At 39.3% G+C, this 25469-nt stretch overlaps 1 protein-coding gene across 7 annotated transcripts in view; it reads right to left on the bottom strand.

Moving 5' to 3' along the window:
- The window catches only part of enah (ENAH actin regulator), a 201998-nt gene that overhangs the window by 22795 nt on the left and 153734 nt on the right, over positions 1-25469 (bottom strand). For 5 of the 7 annotated variants that reach the window (XM_063002040.1, XM_063002039.1, XM_063002037.1 and 2 more), the window contains exons 5-6: positions 11574-11950; positions 966-1649 (exon numbers count right to left, since the gene is read on the bottom strand). In XM_063002040.1, the coding sequence (XP_062858110.1) occupies positions 966-1649; positions 11574-11950 (1061 nt within the window). The remainder of the gene's footprint in view (positions 1-965; positions 1650-11573; positions 11951-25469) is intronic. The other 2 variants (XM_063002041.1, XM_063002042.1) reach the window with 1 other exon arrangement.

Below are 25469 nucleotides of genomic sequence, written 5' to 3'. Positions count from 1 at the left end.
TGCACTTTTTAGTGATGTGACATTTAATACCATATGTTACTCCCATTTAGTTTATCATTCGTTCTTTTGCTGGCAGTTTCTTGGCCCAGAAGACAATTATATTGTAGGAAGGTTTATATTGTAGGAATCATTTATTTATAAAGCTTTAACACCATGTATGCTATCGTTAATGTGCTTTACATTAAAATTACTACACATGCAAGCAACATGGCGATAAATATTAGTAGGATAAATGAAGCTTAAATTGATATATTGTCTTTAAATATAGAATTATTACATTTTTAAGCCTCACTGAAAGTATCTTGTTGTGGCATTGCAACAGTAATGTTCCAGCAAAAGACAGAATGCAAGATCTATTGGAAACTATTTAAATGTTGTATTTTATACAAAGACAAACACACACGTTTGTGCTAATTTACTGCAAAAAAGAAACAATGAAAAAGGCAGATATTTGAAGACCCAACTCAAACTGAGATAAATGACATCAGAAAATGTAAAGGACTGATAATATGCAGCTGAGTGTGGTGAAATAAAAACTCAAAACATAGATGACGTGTTTGGATTTGGATGAACGAGACAAAACTAAAGAAATGTGAAAATGCTTACCACACTAAATAAAAAAGTTAACAAACAATAAAGGATGGTTTGAGAGACTAACCAAAATCTACATTAAAGAGACACGCGTTCATGCTATGCCAAACCACACAATAAGCATCCAGTAACTGGATGATCAAGAGCATCAGGTCGACCTGATGTTCTCTCAGACCCTGTTGGAACAGCAAGACTCAACACCTGCAATTGAGCTACCCTAAGGCTTAAAGATAATTCATGTTGAGCAAATGCACCAAATAACAGCCACGGCGAATGCACTGAGAGCCTCTTGCTGAGGCCCTGCCCCTCACTGTAACCCTCTTCCCGTTTTAGTGGGTTAGTGGAGGCAGAGAGACAGAGAGAAGAGGCCTTACCCGGCTCTGGAGCAGAAGAGTCTCCCAGCACCGAGTTTACAGAGCGTTCAGCATTGGCGGGGTAGGCTGTAGAAGGAGAAGGGACAACAGGAGGCTGGGGTAAGGGACAGGACACATGGAATGATGTGGGAGTGCTGAATGGGGGCAAGAAAGGAGGGGGTGGGGGAGGAGTTGGGGGTGAAGGGAGGGGTTGACCCGAAACTGGTGAAGAAGCATGATACTGGGTAGGTGCAGGTGGCCCATTGGATGCTGTAGATGAGTGTGAAAAAAGAGGGCTTGTGGCTGGGACAGCGATGACCGGTCGTGGGCCGGTGGCTTTGCCAGGAGGACTGCTAATCATGACAGGAGGTGAGGGAGGTAAGGGGGTGAAACTGTTAGACTGGCAGACCACAGATTTATAAGGTGGAGTTGAAGTCGAAACAGGAGGCTGGGTTATGGGTGTGGGCTGAGCCGGCTGGCGCCGCGGTACAGTGGCATAATGGGGCAGAACGGGGTGAAAGGCAGAGCCTTTGGAGGTGGCAAAGCGAGAAGCAGAGTGGCGCAGGGGAGGGGTCGGTGGCATGACTCCCGAGGGTGATGAGGTAGGTGGAGGGTAGTTGGGAGTGGAAGGTGAGACAGGTGAGGAGGAAGCAGAGCTCTTGGTGCAGTCTGGAGGTGGAGGGGTGTGGAGGGTGCTTTCAAAGGCTGAACACACCAGGAAGGGAAGCCGTGCAGAGGGAAAGAGACGAGACAGAAAGAGAAAGGGAAGAGAAAGGGAAGAAAAAAGAAAGAAGAGAGAAAAGGGGGCAAATGAAGCAGGAAAACCAGCACAGACCTACATCTCTATGTTGTTTTAAATTCTGACTAGAACATGGGACAAACTACAATTAGTACATTCAGTTAGATCATCAACATTTTGTGAAATTTATGGTGAATAATCTTTTATTCAGTATTTTCAAATGCCAGTACTAAAAGAGAGCAGTGCAGGGTCTAGATTAGAATTTGTGGAGCTAACATTGCACGAGTTACATGTCAGAAGAAAAGTGACTTCGGAGGGAAGAAATTCAATTTGAAATTTATTAGCCAGCTAACAAACGTGTAAAAGTGATGCTAACTGAAACTGTGTTAGAAAGCATACAGCAACATACTAAACTACAATTATCTGCTGTGTCCCAAACCATATTTTCTATACAAAATAGTACAAGCAATCTTCAAAAAGTTTCCACACTTTTATACAGGGTATCCCCAAAGTCTGCACATTTTTCAATATTTCATTAGAATATTAATCAATAACATTTTCAATGTGTTTCCACTAGGGCTGTCGTTAATCGTGTTAATTAACGTGTTAAAATTTTAATCACGATTAATCGAGATTAAATTTTTAATCAAACCATTTTTATTGGGCTATGTTTGTGCCACTTTAAACATACATCTTTGTGGTAGCTTGCGCTGCTTTAACACAGCAACATTGTGTTTATTTTATTTGGGATTTTGACGCCATGTTAAACATGTGTGTCATTTAATGGCAGGAACTGGGTATTATATATGTCTTTTTTTTTATCTTGTCTATCATTTGGTCACATTGTGTATATACTGTATAGTGAAAACACGGCTCTTTTTCCAGTTTGCGAAGTTACAAATGACTAGCAAATGAGTTACAAATGACTAGCTGCTGCTGCTACATGAAGGAAATGTAGGGGTTTTTCGAATAATAATTTTTGTTTTTTTTAAAAAAGCGTAAGAAATCACCACTAGACAAAATTACAGTTATTTATTTACGCTTTAATATCATCTTTGATCAAAGCACGCCTTTGTCTCGTCAGGCATCTGCACACACGAATACGCATTACAGGCAAAATAAGCTCAGACAACTTTATTTCAGAGGAATTTGGATGGAAAGCGCATGGACTGTACATGTTGTGGGAACATTACAAACACTGGTGTTAAATGGATCGCAATTGACTGTAGACGCTTTAACATTGTTAACGATGTGGGTCGACATGACGTTATACGTGTTGCATCTATAAATGGTTGATTGTAGTACCCCGAGTGCCTGTTTTAGTAGCAGTGTCAGGGTTATGAACAAGAAAAGATCCTCACTTTTGCCAGATAATGTGAACAGACTTGTCATTTTAAATAACTGGCTGAAAGATGGATAGATGTTAACAACTCTTTATAGACTCTTTCTAAAGATAATTTAGATTTAATCATTTTATCATAATTTAATAAAAAATGTTATTGGTAAATTCTTGCAATAAAAATGTGCATTACTTCTTAATCAATTTAAAAATTTGAACCATGTGACAGCCCTATTTTCCACTAATTGTGATGCAATATGTATATGTGTGTATTTTAGTAAACATATAGTTAGTTATAGTTAGTGATATTTCATGTGTCCGGACTTTAGGGACACCCTGTATTTTGGTTGGAAACGGTGAGAGCGGGAGGAGTAGTAATTGGTCGTGGCTGAGAGACTGTGAGAGAGCTTATAGTCCGGATTTAGTGCCATCTGATTTCCACCTTTTTGGGCCACTTAAAGAAGCTTTAAGGGGAAGAAGATTTTCATGAGATGATGATGTGAAAGCAGGCTGAATCAGTGGCTACGCGCTCAACCAAAAAACAGTTGGTACGACACTGGGGAAGATACATTGGAAGGCGACTGTGTAGAAAAGTGATGTCATGTTTTTAAAAGTGTGGAAACTTTTTGAAGAACCCTTGTATATAACGACTGTTTACCACCACATGCTATTTTGTACACAGTATGCAGTTTGAGACGCAACAGGTTAAAACGTGCTTGTTATTATTATATGAATAATAAGCCAGACATCATCAGATAACTTTCAGCAGCTCATTTTGGAGAGATGTTAAAGGTTTTCGTCCTTTAGTCACCAACCACACATTAGGTAATGACAAAAAAACAAGGCTGCTATGGTCCAAATTCCCAACCATGTACTAAATGGTAAGCTTGCTTTATTTTTACTCAGTGGTGAGTTACTGTTACTTAGGTTATTGTTTTGAGTTCGTGTGGTAATCTGGTATTTTTTGTGCCAGCTGACGTCCATGGTAATTCATACAGTGTTAACACATTGTATTTCCTGTTGCATCTCAAACTGCATCCTGTGAACAAAATAACATGTGGTGGTACACAATCGGTACATACTATTTTGTATACTATTTTTGTTTGAGACACAGCCATACAGTTTAATGGCTGAGGCAGCGACTCGCATCTCTTCCATGTGCAGTTACAGTTTACAGCAGATATAGATATGGATCATTTACCCAACTGTTATGTACTGACATATTATACACACCCAGGAACACTTCTCATAGTTTTAGTTGTTGGATTTGATCATTTGATAGGCTGCTTATTGCTTCATCATTGTGACTGACTGCATAGTGTGCATCACCCTATGTCCACAAAATAAATCCAAGACTGTCAATTGTGTCAGTTAACTATTCTTTGCATTCGACCTACCTAATTAGCAAAACCATGACAATTCCAATGTAAATGATCTACAAACCAGACAGAAATAAGCATCCTATAAAACTCTACAATACAATATTAAAAAAGCACAAACCAGTTTATTTCTGAACCTCATTACCTCTAATAGAAGTGGTAAGCAAATCAATCAATTGAAAATATGTTTATATGAACATTTGTATCTAGACATTTAAAATAAAAGCGCAAGCTCACCGTATTGCAATCCCCTTCAGTCAGAAACACATTCATATACTGACAGCTAATATACTGACACAAGGCTATAGTGTATGTGTGTGTGTGGCACTGCTCATCATGCCATATGCTGCCCCATGTGTTTCTGCTTCAGTGATCCTTACATGCTGCTTCCACAGCCTTCATCGTGCTCCTGTTCCTCCATCAATTTACACAATATATGCACCATCACCCTTCATGTACTTGAGCACACACAGGAAGCATATACCAGATCATTTTACTTCACATCAGACTAGAACTAATATCGAATTGATGAAATTTTAAGAATTGGAAACAAAATGACATCATAACATAAGCTCATGATGGGATTGCTGCATTACTGGCTGTGTACAGAAACATTTAGATTTCAGATGTACAATTATACATGGATATACTGATCCGGCATAACATTATGACCACCTTTTTTGTTTCTACACTGTCCATTTTATCAGCTCCACTTACCATATAACAGCACTTTGTAGTTTTACAATTACTGACTGTAGTCCATCTGTTTCTCTACATACTTTTTTAGCCTGCTTTTACCCTGTCCTTCAATGGTCAGGACCCCCACAGGACCACTACAGAGTAGATATTATTTGGGTGGTGGATCATTCTCAGCACTGCAGTGACATTGAAATAGTTGTGGTGTGTTAGTGTGTGTTGTGCTGGTATGAGTGAATAAGACACAGCATCGCTGATGGAGTTTTTAAACACCTCACTGTCACTGCTGGACTGAGAATAGTCCACCAACCAAAAATATTCACCAACAGCACCCCGTGGGCAGTGTCCTGTGATTACTGATGAAGGTCTAGAAGATGACCAACTCAAACAGCAGCAATAGATGAGCGATCGTCTCTGACTTCTACAAGGTGAACCAACTAGGTAGGAGTGTCTAATAGAGTGGACAGTGAGTGGACACAGTATTTAAAACCTCCAGCAGCGTTGCTGTGTCTGATCCACTCATACCAGCACAACACACACTAACACACCACCACCATGTCAGTGTCACTGCAGTACTGAGAATGATCCACCACCTAAATAATACCTGCTCTGTGGTGGTCCTGACCATTTAAGAACAGGGTGAAAGCAGGCTAACAAGATATGTAGAAAAACAGATGGACTACAGTCAGCAATTGTAGAACTACAAAGTGCTTCTATATGGTAAGTGGAGCTGATAAAATGGACAGTGAGTGTAGAAACAAGGAGGTGGTTTTAATGTTATGGCTGATCGGTGTATGTATATATATATATATATATATATTAGGGCTGTCAAACGATTAAAAATTTTAATCGTGATTAATCTCAGAATTTCATATAGTTAATTGCGATTAATCGCATTTGTTTGTTTTTTTTTAAAAAGGAGGTGGTTTTAATGTTATGGCTGTACATACACTAACATACACAAAAACTCAATCACAATCAACACAGTCTTGTTCCCTGGGTTCTGACAACTCATACTAGTGACTATATTACTTGCATCTTTGCACAATATTGCATTGTTTTTGCACCTTATTCTCACCTTATTCTACCTGCTGCTATATAAACCCTACACTGCTAACTGGATATCAGAATAAGTTTTTATTAGGGCTGTCGAAGTTAACGCGATAATAATAACGCGTTCCAGTGTTGCCAGATTGGGCGGTTATCCGCCAAATTGGGCGGATTTTGTTGGAAAACAATTTAATAGCATTTAAATAACACTTCTGTTTAAAAGAAAATATTCAGTTTTAAGAAGCACCAGCATTGTAGAAGGATATTAAAAGTAAAGTCAATTTTCAATGCTGATTTGGCTTAATAGTGTTGGTCAGTCTGTATCATATTCTTGAAATGATAAAGTATTGCAAAGGAATATCTTTGAAATTCTTCGTCATAATGTTAAGGTTGCTATATTTTGGTCTTTCACTTGTCAGGGAAAATTAAGAGAGAAAAAAGCTTATTATTATCATGCGTGTGATATATATCATTTGCGTGATTCACGTTACCACTGTACGTCACTGAGCTGATATGTGTATCAGGTGAGCAGCGGGTAACGGCGTGTTGTGTTTAAGTGTGATGCTCCAAGTTGTGGATTAAGCAATAAAGACAACACGTTCTCCACATAACTAGTGTCATTTGTATTTCGTGGTTAAGTACAAAACATAACAATGTGGGTCTTCGTGATGTAATTCTACATGGCACTTACTGCCTGTATAGGTAAATTTTTCCTGTATAGAATTTGCGTTAACGGCACTATTTTTTAAAATCACGTTAAATTGAGATCGCGTTAATGCGTTATTATTGCGTTAACTTCGACAGCCCTAATATATATATATATATATATATATACATACATGTGTGTGTGTGTGCGTGTACAGTGCCATCAGAAAGTATTCACACCCCTTCACTTTTTCCACATTTTGTTACGTTACAGACATATTTCAAAACCGATTTGAGTATAGTTAAAAATCTACATGAAATAGCCCATAATGACAAAGTGAAAACATGTTTTCAGACATTTTTGTAAATTTATTAACAATGTAAACATTTAAACATAATAGGTACATAAGTATTAACACCCATGGCTTAATATTTTGTTGAAGCACCTTTGGCAGCAATCACAGCCTCAAGTCTTGGGTATGTCTGTACAAGCTTGGCACACCTGTTTTGGGGCATTTTCTCCCATTCTTCTCTGCAGATCCTCTCAAGCTCAGTCAGGTTGGATGGGCAGTGTCTGTAGACAGCCATTTTTAGGTCTTTCCAGGGATGTTCAATTGGATTCAAGTCCGGGCTCTGGCTGGGCCACTCAAGGACATTCACAGACTGCTCCTGAAGCCACTCCTTTGTTATCTTGGCTGTGTGCTTTGGGTCATTGTTGTGTTGGAAGATGAATCGTCGCCCTAGTCTTGAGTTCCAGAGCACTCTGGAGCAGGTTTTCTTGAAGAATCTCTCTATATCTGGCTGCTGTCATCTTACCCTCTATGCGGACTAGTCGCCCAGTTCCTGCCGCAGAAAAACATCCCCACAGCATGATGCTGCCACCACCATGCTTGACAGTAGGGATGGTGTTAGCCAGGCGATGAGCAGTGCCTGTTTTTCTCCAGACATGAAGTTCTATTTTGGTTTCATCAGACCAGAACATTTTTATTCCTCTGGTCTGAGATTCCTTAAGGTGCTTTTTGGCAAACTCCAAGCGGGTTGCCATGTGCCTTTTAGTGAGGAGTGGCTTCCATCTGGCCACTCTACCATAAAGGCCTGATTGGTGGAGTGTGTTAGCAATGGTTGACCTACTGGATGGTTGTCCTATCTCCACAAGGGAACACTGGAGCTCTGCCTTAGTGACCATTGGGTTCTTGGTCACCTCTCTGACCAAGGCCCTTCTTCCCCGATTACTCAGTTTGGTCGGGCGGCCAGATCTTCTATTTCCGAATAATGGAGACCACAGTGCTTTTAGGGACCTTCAATGCTGCCAAAATTGTTTTGTATCCTTCCCCAGATTTGTGCCTTCACATAATCTGGTCTCGGAGGTCTAAAGACAATTCCTTTGACTTCATTGCTTGGTTTCTATATGCACTGTCAACTGTGAGACCTTTTATAGACAAGTGTGTGCCATTCCAAATTATGTTCAATCAACTGAATTTACCACAGATAGTCTCCAATCAAGTTGTAGAAGCATCTCAAGGATGATCAGTGTAAACTGGATGCACCTGAGCTCAATTTTGAGCGTCATAGCAAAGGGTGTGAATACTTATGTACTATGTTTAAATGTTTACGTTTTTAAAAGATTTACAAAAATGTCTGAAAACATGTTTTCACTTTGTCATTATGGCCTATTTCATGTAAATTTTTTAAAAGAAAACTATACTCAAATCGGATTCCGAATATGTCTGTAACGTAACAAAATGTGGAAAAAGTGAAGGGGTGTGAATACTTTCTGATGGCACTGTACATACACACACACACACACACACATATATATATATATATGTGTGTGTTTTCTTCTCAGTTAACAGTGGTCTTTGCCTTGCAACTCTCTCATGGATATTAATTTGTTCAGTTTTTTTTCCTAATGGTGGATGCATGAATGTTACGTTACCCAAAGTGAGCAAAGTCTGCAGTTTCTTAGGTGTTTATCTGGATTTTTTGTGAGTTTCTAAAAGAGTCTTTAATGCACTTCTAGGCCACTTTAGAGAGAGAATTCACTAGTGTTCCAAGTTTTGTCCTTTTGGAGATAATGGATTTAGACTTAAATGTATTAGTCTTGAAAGCATTGCAAAGTCATTAACCACATACCATGTTTTCCACTTATCTTGCCCAGAATTTATTTTAATATTTAAGTAAAGTTTAGATACAACAGGGCAGACAGTAATCAAACCTTAAATTGTCAGTTCTAATTAAACTCAGTTACAGTGGGGAAAATAAGTATTTGATCCCCTGCTGATTTTGTAAGTTTACCCCCTTACAAAGACTTGAACAGTCTATAATTGTTATGGAAGGTTTATTTTAACAGAGAGAGACAGAATATCAACAAAAAATCCAGAAAAAAAACATTAAATAAAAGTTATAAATGAATTTGTATTTAATTAAGGGAAATAAGTATTTGATCCCCTACCAACCAGCAAGAATTCTGACCCCCACAGACCGGTTATGTGCCCATGAGGCACACAAATTAGTCCTGTCCCTGTATAAAAGACTCCTGTCACAGAATCAGTTTCTTCCATTCAAATCTCTCGACCACCATGGGCAAGACCAAAGAGCTATCAAAGGACGTCAGGGACAAGATTGTAGACCTGCACAAGGCTGGAATGGGCTACAAGACCATCAGCAAGAAGCTTGGTGAAAAAGAGACCACTGTTGGTGCGATAATTCAAAAATGGAAGAAATACAAGATCACAGTCAATCGCCCTCGCTCTGGAGCTCCATGCAAGATCTCACCTGGGGTAAGAATGATTCTGAGAAAGGTGAGGTCAGCCCAGAATTACACGGGAGGAGCTTGTCAATGATCACAAGGGAGCTGGGAGCACAGTCACCAAGAAAACCATTGGTAACACACTTCGCCGTAATGGATTGAGATCCTGCAGTGCCCGCAAAGTCCCTCTGCTCAAGAAGGCTCATGTACAGGCCCGTCTGAAGTTTGCCAATGAACACCTGAATGATTCAGAGAAAGCTTGGGAGAATGTGATATGGTCAGATGAGACCAAAATTGAGCTCTTTGGCATCAACTCCACTCGCCGTGTTTGGAGGCAGATAAATGCCCGGTGGGGATGGTGTTCTTGGGGTCATATCCAGCATTTCTCTGCTCCCAGCTCCCTTGAGATCATTGACAAGCTCCTCTCGTGTAATTCTGGACTGACCTCGCCTTTCTCAGAATCATTCTTACCCCACCAGGTGAGATTTTGCATGGAGCTCCAGAGTGAGGGTGATTGACTGTGATCTTGTATTTCTTCCATTTTCGAATGCTCGCACCAACAGTGGTCTCTTTCTCAACAAGCTTCTTGCTGATGGTCTTGTAGCCCATTCCAGCCTTGTGCAGGTCTACAATCTTGTCCCTGACGTCCTTTGATAGCTCTTTGGTCTTGCCCATGGTGGTCGAGAGATTTGAACGAAAGAAACTGATTCTGTGACAGGAGTCTTTTATACAGGGACAGGACTAATTTGTGTGCCTCATGGGCACATAACCGGTCTGTGGGGGTCAGAATTCTTGCTTTTTTGTTGATATTCTGTCTCTGTTAAAATAAACCTTCCATAAAAATTATAGACTGTTCAAGTCTTTGTAAGGGGGTAAACTTACAAAATCAGCAGGGGATCAAATACTTATTTCCCCCACTGTATATATCTATATCTACTGTATATCTATATATGTTTTCTTCTCAGTTAACAGTGGTCTTTGCCTTGCAACTCTCTCATGGATATTAATTTGTTCAGTTTTTTTTCCTAATGGTGGATGCATGAATGTTACTTTACCCAAAGTGAGCAAAGTCTGCAGTTTCTTAGGTGTTTCTTAGGTGTCTTATGATTTTTTGTGAGTTTCTAAAAGAGTCTTTAATGCACTCCTAGGCCACTTTAGAGAGAGAATTCACTAGTGTTCCAAATTCTGTCCTTTTGGAGATAATGGATTAGACTGAAATGTATTAATGTCTTGAAAGCATTGCAAAGTCATTAACCACATACCATGTTTTCCACTTATCTTGCCCAGAATTTATTTTAATATTTAAGTAAAGTTTAGATACAACAGGGCAGACAGTAATCAAACTTTAAAATGTCAGTTCTAATTAAACTCAGTTATTAATGAAATTTGGTTAATTGGATGTTTACTAAAATTGTATTATCAAATTATTAATAAATAAGTTTAAATTTGGGATACCTGTGAACACTTGTCATTACCATTAAATCCACAGAGAAGATTTGCACATGTGCCAAACATCTTACTGTTCAATACCTGATCAGTATGTTAACAAGTAGCTTGGAAAGCAGCTTACAGCAACTTTTTACTTTTTGGGTAAATAAACCAATGTAAACACATTACTCATGTACTTACTCAGATGTGAATAATCTCAGAAATAAACATTTAGCTTAGATTATGAATATATATAACTATATATAGTTATTTTCTATAGCATATACATCACATGTAGTTGCACATGTAACAACACATTCCCAAAAAGCACTCTCAAGTCAAAAATCCATGCATACATGAGGACTGTCCCCAAAATACACTGTGTTAGTGGATTAAACTTCCCACCCCTGTTCATCTCAAGTGCAGTTTGAACCACATCATAAAGCTGAAAATCAAATGCATGTGAGTCACTACAAGCTTTACAGGAAAACACATCCTACAAATGTCTTAGCCTTTCTACTAATCTCTCCCTGCAATTACAATTTCAATTAGCAGGAGGAGAATGAACACAAATATATGATTAAAGAAAAGTTAAGATTCTCACCAGCGTTAGAGACGCGCCTTCCCCTCTCCCAGTCCAGCTGCTCTCTGTCCAGCTGTTCCCTCTCTTGCCTTTCCCTTTCAACACGCTTATGCTCTAGCAGCTCTGCTTCTGCTCGTTGGTTTTCCAGCTGCTCTTTCTCCTGCTGTTCGCGCTCCAGCCGCTCTAGTCGCTCTTGCTCTGCCCGTTCTCTCTCCAGGCGCTCGCGCTCCTGCTGCTTCCGTTCCATGCGCTCCCGTTCCATCATCTCCCTCTCCAACCTCTCGCGTTCAAGCCGCTCACGTTCCAGACGTTCACGCTCTAACCGCTCTCGCTCCTGGCGCTCTCTTTCCAGCCTCTCGCGCTCAAGTTCCTTCTGACACTGAAGCTCCTGCAACTGCCTGAGAAATAGAGCAGAAGGAATTGTATGAGCACAAACAACATACACACAAGATGCAAGCATGACTGCTCATAAACCTACAGAATAATTTGATGTATAAGATCATTTAGACCAGTAAATCTTAATGGTAATGTTTTTTTGGTCTTCAGAGCCTCATAGTGTTTATTAGGATTTTAATTGTCATGTTTTACACACTTTTGCTTACATTCACGTTTTTAACGTCACATACAGTCATGGACAATTTTGTATCTCCAATTCACCTCACTTGCATGTCTTTGGACTGTGGGAGGAAACCGGAGCTCCAAGAGGAAACCCACGCAGACACGGGGAGAACATGCAAACTCCACACAGAAAGGACCCGAACTGCTCTATCTAGGAATCACACCCAGGACCTTCTTGCTGTGAGGCCACATTGCTACCCACTGAGAATGATGAGATGAATATGTTAATTCCTGGCGCAACCCTCCTTATCTGGGCTTGGAAATGGCACTGAGAGCACACTGCTACCTAATGTACCTTCCAATGGCTAGGCTGTTTGACCACCGACCATTTGTTTGTATTATTCTTAATGCCTTGTCAGCCGCAATAGTTATTATCATGGCTAGCTAATAGACTATTTAAACGGCAAGGTGGTGGGTCAATTTTTTCATGTGCCTATGGTGGTTAAGAGTGTTTGTGTGACTAGGGTCTAGCTTATATGGCGTTTTTAACTGCAAGTGATTCTAAGAATTTAAGCAGTTTGGGGGGTGGGGGATACTGATGTGAAGATGTCCCTTGTAGCCGTTTGTATTGTAGAATTGTGTTCTGATGGTGTTCATTTGTTGGCTTGAATAGAGGATGTGTTTAATAGAAGTATTTGATCCACAGAGGGGGCAAGTGGGGGCCTGGTCTCCTTTTAGCAGGTATGTATGGGTCAATTTGGTGTATCCTATACAGCATCTTGTGTATATACATTGTTCCCATCGTTTTTTGGGGTATTGAACTCTATCAGCATTTATGGTAGGGTGGATCTCATACAGTTTCCCATCTTTTGGTCAAGCTTCTGCGGTGTATGCTTTTATGGCTGGTCTGAGATCAGATGGTGGGACCACCAACCATAATGTCATTCATGTGGTAGGGGTGCTGGAGTCTAAAGCTACTCTCTGTACAACTGACATTTTACTCTTAATTTCACATTGTAACTACATCTCCTGTTTACCCTCTTGAGGTTAAAGACTGCGAGTCGAGACTGCAGTGCCAACAATGCTGCTCTTACTAGATGTGATGGAAACCTTGCGTGTTTGCACCAAAAATGTCCAGAACTTACAACTGATTTTATCACAGACTGGACTGAATAATGAAGAACTCTAATTATTATTTTTATTATTATTATTTTTTGCTAGTTATAGCTTTCAGTTTAATTTAATTTTTGTGTTTGTATGATTTGTCTAAATCCTATTCATTTAAAGTATCCTCCAGGCCACCCAAAGAGGATGGGTCCCTGCTGAGTCTGGCTCCTCTCAAGGTTTCTTCCTGTAAGTTTAAGGGAGTTTTTCCTTGCCACTGTCGCCCTCGGCTTGATCAATAGGTATTTGCTCTGTTGGTCCTGGATTCTGTAAAGTTGCTATGAGAATGTCCATTGTAAAAAGCACTATACAAATAAATTTGACTTGACTTCACGTCTAGTGTCACCCGACTGGTCAATGACATCCAGTGAGATCGGAACCCCAGAGCTTAGCTGTAGTAGACTAGCATATTTCACCGCTGTACTACCAGTAAAACATTATATTATAATAATGTCCTAATATTTGTCTAAAAAATACCTGCTTAATTTTATGCAGTTCTGATTATAGTAAAACACTTCTAGGCAAAAACGCTATAAAGCCTAAGCATCCACAGTACTAGACTAACAGGTCTACCTTATCTATACCCATTAATTACACTACATTTACATTTTCTGCATTTAGCAAACGCTCTTATCCAGAGCGACTTACAGAAGTGCTTCCATAGTAAACATTTCATTTCTCAAGTTTTAGTAAACAACAGTCAAAGAACACAAATCTGCTGAAACCTGTTAGAACCAAAGTGTTTTTTTTTTTTTTTTTCCACTACTGGTGAAACTACTAAGTGTGTGATGGCCTGCAACAGACTAGCACCCTCTCCAAATAGGTTCTTGATCCACCATGACCCTGTACGTAAACAGTAAGTGACATTTTAAAACATAAATCTAAACAATAAACAATAAAGTGACAACCACCACCACTAAGATTAGAGTTCCAATCTCAGCAGTGCTTTCAGCCAGCCAGCTGAATGTCTACACAGACATGAAGAGCTGGGTCTGAGCAGGGATACCCAAAATCCTGCAATGGATTTTCCAAGGTGTTCCTGCCCTTTACCCAGCGTTTCAATGAACCAACCTGCAGCGACCCTGACCAGGATAAAGCGGTTGATGAAAATGAAATGAAACCATGAAGCTGATTTACAAACCACTGCTTTCTGTTTTTTGTGCATTTTAGATATTGTTCTATATTTTCTGAATTAGAGGTAAATAAATACACTCTAGTGGACACTAGAGGACAGCATGCACACATAGATCTAGTAGAAAGGAAGAGTTGACTTGAGCATTTTAATCTGTTACTCTACAGAGGATGTCAGCTTCGGCTGGGCCTCCAGCTAAAGGCAAGTAAAAGCCTATCAATTTATCAAGGCCACAAAACCACACCTTTATGTCCAGGATGACTAAAGGAGTACTAACACTACAGATCCAGATGTGTCCAGAGCAGGAACATCCAATAGCAGTGGAGAGTTGGCAGTTTCCAGATGGAGATAATAACATGATGCAGGGTGGAAGGATGTGACAGCAATGCTGTTTCACACACTTTGGTTACATTCATGACAGAACATGTAGTTATTCGTTACACTAGATTCATCAGTTCAAGTTTTTAATGTCAAACACAGTCATGGACAATTTTGTATCTCCAATTCACTTCACTTGCACGTCTTTGGACTGTGGAAGGAAACTTGAGCTCCCAGAGGAAACCCACAAACTCCACACAGAAAGGACCAGGACCGCTCCACCTGGGAATCTAACCCAGGACCTTCTTACTGTGAGGTGACAGTGCTACCCACTGAGCCATCGTGCCACCTCTGGCTGTGATCAGAAAGATTCATATGCAAACTAATATGAAGTTATGAAGAGTTGTATGGTGAGTTTGCATAGTGAGATGAAAAGGTGATAATTGCTCAGTGGTGTGATGCAGCGTTATAAAAAAATCTTTAGGTGATATATAATTAACTGCATGTTTATGAATGGTGACATACACCGATCAGCCATAACATTAAAACCACCTCCGTGTTTCTACACTCACTGTCCATTTTATCAGCTCCACTTACCATATAGAAGCACTTTGTAGTTCTACAATTACTGACTGTAGTTCATCTGTTTCTCTGCATGCTTTGTTACACCCCTTTCATGCTGTTTTTCAATGGTCAGGACCCCCACAGGACTACTACAGAGTAAGTATTATTTGGGTGGTGGATCATTCTCAGCACTGCAGTGACACTGACATGGTGGTGGTGTGTTAGTGTGTTGTGCTAGTATGAGTGGATCAGACAGAGCAGCGCTGCTGGAGTTTTTAAATACCGTGTCCACTCACTGCCCACTCTATTAGACACTCCTACCTAGTTGGTCCACCTTGTAGATGTAAAGTCAGATGTAAAGTTCATCAGTGATCACAGGACGCTGCCCACGGGGTGCTGTTGGATGGATATTTTTGGTTGGTGGACTATTCTCAGTCCAGCAGTGACAGTGAGGTGTTTAAAAACTCCATCAGCATTGCTGTGCCTGATCCACTCATACAAGCACAACACACACTAACACACCACCACCATGCCATTGTCACTGCAGTGCTGAGAATGATCAACCACCCAAATAAAAAAAAAACTACTGGTCCTGGGAGAGTCCTGACCATTGAAGAACAGTAAAAGGGGGCTAACAAAGCATGCAGAGAAACAGATGGAGTCCTGGTAAACCAGGTTTCCTGACACCACCCTAAAACATGCAAAAAGTAAAGTGATGGCTCTAAATAGTTTCATTGTGACACCAGACTCACCACAACCCTGGGCAGGATAAATGTATTTATTTATTTATTTAGATGTTTTATGTTGTGCTTACACAATGGTTGGTCAGGATACATTTAATTATGTATTGAGATGTTTTATGCCATGCTTACACAATAGTTGGCCAGGATACATGGGTTATGATCAACCTATGCATACACTGGTGTGTGATATAATGGGCGTTTAGAACACAATGCAAAATAGGTACATGAAATCACATCCGGAGATCCTGCCAGATACACCCACCAAGCCCATCCACTGTGGCCTTTCCCAGGTGAAGTGCTGAATCATTATCATGCCACCACATGCTCACAGCTGAATGAGATGAGAAAGCAAACAATGTACCTCAAAGAAAGATTGGAAGGGATTTGCATATTTCTCCCTCTATAGTGCATAATATCATTAAACAATTCAAGGAATCGGGAGGAATTTCAGTGCATAAAGGCCAAGGGTGCAAGCTTAAGCTGAACACCCGTGATCTGCACCACTGCATCAAGAACAGTCACTCAACAATAGCTGATATAACCACATGGGCAATGAATTACTTTGTCAAGCACTACAATACAGAATTACATGCACAAATGCCACTTAAAACGTACTTAACTTTACTGTGCAAAAAAGAAGCCTTATGTTAACCATGTCCAGAAGTGGCGTTGACTTATCGGGGCTCAGAGGCATCTAGGATGGACCATCACATAGTGGAAACATGTATTGTGGTCAGATGATTCAGCGTTCCAGGTCTTCTTTTTTTTGGAAAAAATGGACGCCATGTGCTCCAGACTAAAGACAAAAAGGACCATCCAGACTGTTATCAGCTACAAGTCCAAAAGCCAGGGTCTGTCATGGTATGGGGGGGGTCAGTGCCCTTGGCAAAGGTCATTAACACTTCTGTGATGACAGCATTAACACAGATAAGTACATTAAGATCTTAGAGCAACATTCGCTGCCTTCAAGATGTCATCTTTTCCAGGGACGGCCATGTATTTTTCAACAAGACAATGCAAAACTACATGCTGCACACATTACAAAGGCATGGCTGTGGAAGAAGAGGGTACGGATACTGGACGGGCCTGCCTGCAGTCCTGACCTGTCCCCAATAGAGAATGTGTGGAGACTTTTGAAATGAAAAATGCGACAACGACGACCTCGTACTGTTGCACATCTTAAGACGTGTTTGCAGGAATGAGACAAAATAAAAGCTGAAACACTAAATCACTTGGTCTCCTCTGTGCCAAAACTTTACAAACCAACATTACAAAGTGGTAAATGCTTTACTGTCCCAACTTTTTATGGAATGTGTTGCAGACCTAAAATGCAGGAATGGATGTTTATTAATAAATAAAATTAAGTTGAGCGGATAAAACATGAAATATCTCAGGTTCATCAAAGTTAATGTAAGAAACTCTGTGTTTTTTTTATTACTTGCATTTTCCATGCTGTCCCAACTTTTTCTGATTTGGGGTTGTATGTAAATTGCTTGCTCTGCTTTACCCCATTCCTTTTGTCAAACTGAATTTGACCCAGAGAGCACCATGGAGATTTGGGAACCTCTTTTTCCAACCTGTAATGCAGACCTCCCTCAGCCTAGTGAACTGCCCCAGTTCTCTCTGTTTACACATTTAAGCTGTGTTGAACAAAAGCTGTCCCAGTACCTGGGCTTTCAAAGAATGTTGTTGTTAGCACTGTACTCAGTTGGGTAACAGGGACAAGCTGTACTGAGAAAGAATATTTTTGGAGTCCTGAATTCTTGCCAAGTCACTTCTAAGAAGTAATTAAAGAGCTAGGAAAGTTCTATAGACATTGTCAGCAAAATAAGAAAAGGAAAGAAATCCATCTAAAAATGATTACTGTTATGATTTGCTACCATGTTTGCTAAAGAATCTTCCCTTTTCTCTGTCTGCTTTTCAATTTTCAATAAGAATAAATTGTACATTTTGTACTTTCAATATTTCACTATATGGTCAAATAATTTAAACTTTTTTTCTGCTTGTTTTGCAATAAAGATAGCAGAGATAAATAGGTGAGCACTGACTTGGAAAATTAAAGAAATAAGCACTCAGGTGGTCTATCGGCTACTCAAGGCCCTGAGATGGATTTGCACTCTTGCACCCAGTTTTAACTAATGGAACCAAACCCACCACCATGACCCTGACTTTGGGTCACAAGTTGTTGTTTTTTTTATTTTTTTTATTGGGATTTTAAAGTCCAAAGTTTTACACACTTGGTTACATTCATGACAGAACAAGTAGTTAGAATTAGTTCACAAGTTTAATGTCAAACACAGTCTTGGACAATTTTGTATCTCCAACTGACCTCACTTGCACGACTTTGGACTGTGGGAGGAAACCGGAGCTCTCAGAGAAAACCCACGCAAACACGAGGAGAACATGCAAACTCCACACAGAAAGGACCCTGACCGTTTCACGTGGGAATCTAACCCGGGACCTCCTTGCTAGGAGAAGACAGTGCTACCCACCAGAATGTAAGTAAGACTTTTAAGAGATTAAGAAATTATCACAAGACATGGAATAGTCATGTGATTTTCTTGGGATAACTAAAGGAAAGGAAATTACATTAAAAAAACAAGCACCTTTTAATTAAAATGACATAGCATACTTGTCTGCAGGAGCAGTTCACACCCTTCAAGAATTTTAAACACATGCACAGTGTGGTGTGACATTCTTTATCATACAGGACGGTATTCATGCCCAGCAGCGAAGCATCAAACGTACTCTGTTAGCAGTGGTGTAGCTACAGGGGTGAGGATGAGCTGTGGCGTACTCTTTTACCTTTTTATGATTTCCTCATATTTACTCAACACACGTCCTTACTGCACTCCGCAGCTTGTTTTGGGAAAGTGAATGTAACTGAGTGGGTTAGATTACTGAAAGGAATTCAGTTGTGCAAACTAAACATGAGTCTGACATAGAACTATTTCAAGCTTTTAAGCAAAAGGATTTAAAATATTGAATTATTGCAAGTATAAAATCCCCAATTACGTATTTACCGCACTAAACAAAAGCAGCTTTTTGACAGGTTTTTAATGTAAGTGCAGTTTTTAACCAGTTGGCGTAACACTGTGACTAAATGTAATAAGTGTATACAAACACCATAGTTTAAACTAAGAGTGAGTACACTGCATAGAGATTGCTGGTTCCATAAACTTAAATATTATACTGTTTTTAAGTTTAATGAATCACAACCATATACAATTACAGTATTCAAAATATAGTTAAAATGTCCTGGGAGAACGGGCTGGGCTGCATCCCAAACTGTATAATTCTGTATAAACTGTAAATACTAATAAGAGGGTCAAAACAGTAACAGCAGCATTGGTGATAAACAATTACACACTTTTTTAGTACAGTTTGGACACAGAATGCCTTATTGCTGAGTCTGCACTATAATACTTGTGCACACAAGCACACATGGCACGGGTGTTGGAACTACAATGGAATACAGCAAAGGTTGGTGGGATTACCTGACTGATGAGAACAAAGACGAATATTTAGCAGGTGTGTAACCTCATGGGTGAGAACACCTTTAGAAATCAATTCCTGCCTGTTCCTTTAAGTGACATAAGAGATGTTGGTTAAAACTGCTTTAAAACCTTTTCCTTAAAAAAATGAACCCTTGCAAGTTTCCTCTCACTGTGGTTTGGTGGAGTCCTAAAGCCTTTAAAATGTGTAACAGAGATGGTTATTTTGTTACTCGTCCAAATACAACTAGAAAAACGTCATCACGTCTTGATAGTGGATAAATATGTTTTGTTTTTTCTTTGTTTTTTTATTTATTTATTTAGAATTTTAACATCATGTTTTACACTGCTTACATTCATGACAGGACACGTAGTTAGTAATTACACAAGATTCATCAGTTTAAAAGTTTAATTTCAAACACAGTCATGGACAATTTTGTATCTCCAATTCACCTCACTTGCATGTCTTTATACTGTGGGAGGAAACCGGAGCTCCTGGAGGAAACCCACACAGAAACAATGAGAACAAGCAAACTCCACACAAAAAGGACCTAGATCGCGCCACCTGGGGATCGAACTCAGGAGCTTCTTGCTGTGAGGCGACAGTGCTACCCACTAAGCCACTGTGCCGCCTCATCTCCCTAAGTACATTAACAGTACAACTGCTTGTGTGTTATTAGTTCAGTTGGATTGTGTTTGTCCATAGATTTGTTGCGGACCCCCTGGACAAAGAGGTAGAAGCTGGGACTCTTGTTTATACACCATATGTATCTGGGCAGAGGAAAACCACCAGCTATAGTCGATCACGAACAGGTAAACAGAAGGCCATGCAAGTTTAATGACGTTATGACGTCTTTCTGCACCACAAAATAATAGTCCAAGTTGCTGTATGTGTATTTTTGACCCAGCATAAATCTTTTCAGAATGTACAAAGGGTTTTGAAGGTTAAAAACATGTAAGCTCATTGATTTGCTGCTGTTAGAGTTCTTGGCTGCCATTGCCACGGAAACGGTAGCTATGGAGATAAAGGCGGCAAACAGAGTTGTACCTCTTCCAACCATTTACTATGATTAAACCTTTATGATCATTACATAACTGCAAATATTAAAGTTTGTTTGTCATTATTTTAAAAGCGCACTAACATTATCTGGTTCCACAATGATACATCTTCATTCATCAATTTTAAATTTCATTTCCATGTTTTACCACGGTTTGAGTCAGGGTCGTGTGGTTCCAGCTACCCCAGAATGACTGGGTGTAATGCAGTAACACACCTTGGATGGTACTCACCTCTGCCACACACACACACACACACACACACACACACACACACACACACACACACACACACACACACACACACACACACACACACACACACACACACACACACACACACACACACACACACACACACAATTGCTTAAATTTCTACTGAACACTTTAACCACTGGAAAATCTTTGAGTATTTTAGTAATTAATTCATTTATTCTGAATAGCCATTTTATTCTGATCAGAGTCAAACTGGTCTTGGAGTAGAGCTGGGCGGTATGATGGTACATCCAGTATACTGGCTTTAATTCCTTGTACAATAAGGATTTTCCATATACCGCCATACTGTAACATAGTTAATACAACAGCTGTAGTCTTCAACAGGTAGCAAATCATATAACATTGTTCGCCGCTAAAAGCGCTATGAAGTGTTGTGCAGATTAGATACAGCTCACTTGTAGCGTTAGCATAACAGTGTTAACAGATGAGAGATGAGTTTTTTTTCAAATATGGTGACAAAAATAAACAAAAACACCCAAAAAATGAGCTGTGTTGGCAGTTAAGTAGTTTATTCCTTTTGTTCCGACACAGATTAAAACACTATATACTGTAAGGTTTGTCGGCGCACGATTGTTGCAAAAAAAGCAACGTTACTACAGAGGCGAAAATACTTTGTTTAATTGCTATACTGACGTTATACCAACAACACCAACGCAAGCTGGAAGCGTAGATATATAAAGTCATCTACTTTTCTACAACAGACCTGTGATCCCGTTGTACAATCAGTGAAGTCATACCTCAAGCTGGAAGCGTAGATATATAAAGTCATCTACTTTTCTACAACAGACCTGTGATCACGTTGTACAATCAGTGAAGTCATACCTCAGTGCACTTCATCAGTGGTGACCGGTAGACTGCAAACATCGTTTTAAGGGAGAGCTAACGGTAATTGTATAATACTTAATTATTATATTAATAATAAGTATTGTATATATTGCACCTGTTTCACACTTACTGATTCAATCATATATTACTATAGTACATTATAATTAGGGCTGGCACCGATCCGATACTCGGTATTGGTCCGATATTGACCCAAATCACTGAATCGGATATAGATAGGAAAAAAACATGTAATCCAATCAGATACTGTTGCTTAATGTAAATAACACAATGTAAATAAGACCTTTGTTTGTGTGTAAATCAAATAACCCACAATAACACCAACAGAGTGCCACTCTCGCTTGATGACATCATTAACATGTGCCACTGATCTACAACTCATCCGCAACAGCCATTCAGAAATTAAAACACACTGATCTACTTAAACTTTTAGCATTAAAAAAAAAATCATCTACTACTGCCACATCTAAAAACACTGTTTAAACACCATAAAAATCACTTTATAAATGATAAATCACCTGAAATAAAGAACCTATCTTGTCCCGGCTTGGAGACAACAATTAATCCATTAGTGTTACAAAATAAAACAAACTACAACGTTTCCCGTTTAGCCACAGACGTCCTCTTCAGGGTTTAATAATCCAACAGGGTTTAATAATCTAAAAACGTGACAGAACTTTACCGGAAAATCTCAACTCTGCGTCAATTCTAATTGGTCCATCGCATTTGATTGACACCAACATCTTCCAATTGTAGACATTTTTGTTAAACAAGCCAAATATGCTGCTAAATGTTCTGTGTGTAAAAGTTAAAATAAAAACAGCAGTTTTGCATAAGTGTGATGTAGGTTCTGTATTTATTCCTTTAGAATGTTTGTTTCACAGTCTAAACATTGTTATTTAGATAGCTAGTTTAACCATGGTGCACTGAGACATGTATTATTACTGCTTAGTTGTTTGAGAGGAAAAATGACGGACATAAAAAATTGGTATCGAGCCAGCCCTAATTATTATAGTACTCAAAACCTTCATTATATACATGGTAAAAAGAAAATGTGTTATATTCTATGTACTTATGACAGTCAAATCCACCACAGACAAAGTCCCAGTCATACAAAAAAAAATAAAACATACCGTGATATACTGTGAAACCATCAGAATCTTAAATAATACTGTGATACAAATTTTTGGTCATACTGCTCAGTCCTATCTCGGAGCTGTCTTAAGCATGAGCCCAAGCAATATACCCTAGCCAGGGTGTCAGAGAACCAAATACGTGCCTATTTATTTCCTCACAGAACCCACATGGACATGGAACAAATTATGCTAAGCTCCTCACTAACAGTTAATGGAGGCAAGATTTAACCCAGGTTCCCTTGTTACTACTTTCAATAATAGCCTATATTCATTCAAGCACTTGTTCTTGTTGATTAATGGCTGTTCTGCACAAAGTAAATATGCAGTACATTAAATATTGGATTTACAGCGATTGGTGGGCATGAAATATGAATTAAATTAAACAACTGAATACTCAACTACAATTATTTATTGGGTAAAAGTTCAGTCATAACCAGTTTAACTATAATACAATGAAAGACATTATAAAAAAGCTCATTAGGACTGAAGTCATTCTTGCATGAATAAAATTCTGCATTCATATATAAATCCCATTAAAATAAGCTCAGTTGAGCATCTTGTTACAAAAAACATAATTCAAAATGTGCTTAAACCTGGGCCCTGTATGTTGCAGACTAAGTATCACTGCAACAGACTGACCAATGTGAGAAGGGTGGAAATCCAGCCAAGTAACACTGAGATTTGATGGTGTCCATTTGGTCAGTGCAGTTTCCTTATGGCTGTTAAGATCCAGGGTTCCCGTCTGTGTGGACGCCTGCCAAGACGGCCCATATGGAGCGCCTCTTTGACTTTTCTGCCCAGATTTAACACACAGCTGACTTCCTCTCCCACAAAAAGAAAATCCACAAAAGAGGCCAATTAAAACTGTTATTTGAAACCTCTTAAATTCTCTGGAGAGCTGCAGTAATGTGTAATTAAATAATAATAAATAATAATTCAAAAATAAAATGTGGTCATTACCACAGTTTAAAAATATAAATCATACTTGTATTTCGACCCCTTCTTATTTCGCCCATACTTTGTTTGATTAGCACATGGGGCTATTTTCACACAGGGAGAGTCACTAACCGACCTTCGCGTTCCTCCACCTCTGTACAGACACCTCAGGCTACTAACCATGAGCCTTACACAACATCGAAGACCCCGTCCCCTTTATAATCTGGTCTTTTCCTACTGAGCAGACTTTGGCGGACAATTTTGTCAGATGCAGACACAGTCGACAGGTAGCAGAGCTAAGATTCAGATTCCTAGCACTGGTGTGCTAGAGCAGTCACCATGGACCAGTTTCACGTAAGATATAATTTCATAGACCGGCGAGGGCGGGAGGATTTAAAATAGAGTAACTACAGAATGGGAAATCAGTGTGAATCCTAAGCTTTTTTCACTGCAACGAGACGTTGCTCCCACCTAGTGGTGATAGGAGACAGTAACACCCGAAGAGTTTTGGGAATTTAATTGCTCTTGTAGCGATCTCTAATTATTTATTCTTTCTGTGTGGCCCGGCAATAAATGAGGTTGGGGACCACTGTGCTAGAGGAATATCCTGTTGCTCCACCTGGGTGCCCTTAAGGCAGTTTTAACCAACATCTCTTATGTCACTAAAAGGAAGAGACAGGAATACATTTTTGAAGGTGTTATCATCCATGAGGTTCACATAATTTTTCCAGCAGTAGGTTGTGTTATTTATTTAGGCAGAATGTGTTTAAATATTACGGTTACTTGGATGAATGTCAGATCATATATTTAAGAGTAGTTAATACTAAAATCAAGAATACTGCAGAGTAATATGATACCATGGTAAAGTGTACAGAAATATATCATACCACTGCAATAATCAGAGCTCTAGCTTGTTAAAGTAGCACTAACTGCATTTTCTCTGTGCCATGAAAAAAAGGTGAGGAAATGAGCTTTGTCTTACCCAGCTGACAAATATGCTGAAGGCAAGCTGAGCAGGAAACCTGCATCAGCATCAACAGCTATTTTTATCCTCCCATTTTGCTTCTTCATTTCTTTTTGATGAGGCACTATTACAATATTCCGTCACCTTGAAACATAGTCTCTTTAATACCATCTCTGTTCTAGCCAGAGTTTAAAGTGGTAGAGAGAAGCTGGGATTAGAAAAAGCAGGGGTAGCAGTCAGAGTCAGTAAAATAAATTGCAAAAACTGAAACTTCACCTTTGTTCACATTATTCTCTGTAAACCATCACCATCACCTCTGTAAACCATCAACCATCCTGATAATGTAATATCAATCAGTGAAACAATAGTAAATGTAAATGGTCCAAAAGTAGTATAAGAAAGTGAACATTACATGCTTTCAATCAAATTTAAGTGTTTGCAATGATTTGATAAACATAAATAACTAATTCACAGAAATCTACCAGTCTGGAAGAAGTTACAAAGCCATTGATAAGGCTTTTGGACTCCAGCAAACCACAGTGAGAGTCATTATCCACAAAACTTGGGACAGTGGTAAACATTTCCAGGAGTGGCAGCATACCAAAAAAAAAGATCATCAACAACTTATCCGGGAGGTCACAAAAAATCCAGGCTAACATCTACAAAGCTGCAAACCTCACAGGTAAGGTCAGTGTACATGGTTTCACTATAACAAAAACACTGGGCAAAAATG

The sequence above is a fragment of the Trichomycterus rosablanca genome, chromosome 9 (genome assembly GCF_030014385.1).
Source record: "Trichomycterus rosablanca isolate fTriRos1 chromosome 9, fTriRos1.hap1, whole genome shotgun sequence".
Taxonomy (NCBI): Eukaryota; Metazoa; Chordata; class Actinopteri; order Siluriformes; family Trichomycteridae; genus Trichomycterus; species Trichomycterus rosablanca.
Note: the sequence above shows the minus strand (reverse complement) of the source record. Positions and strands in the feature narration are given on the sequence as shown.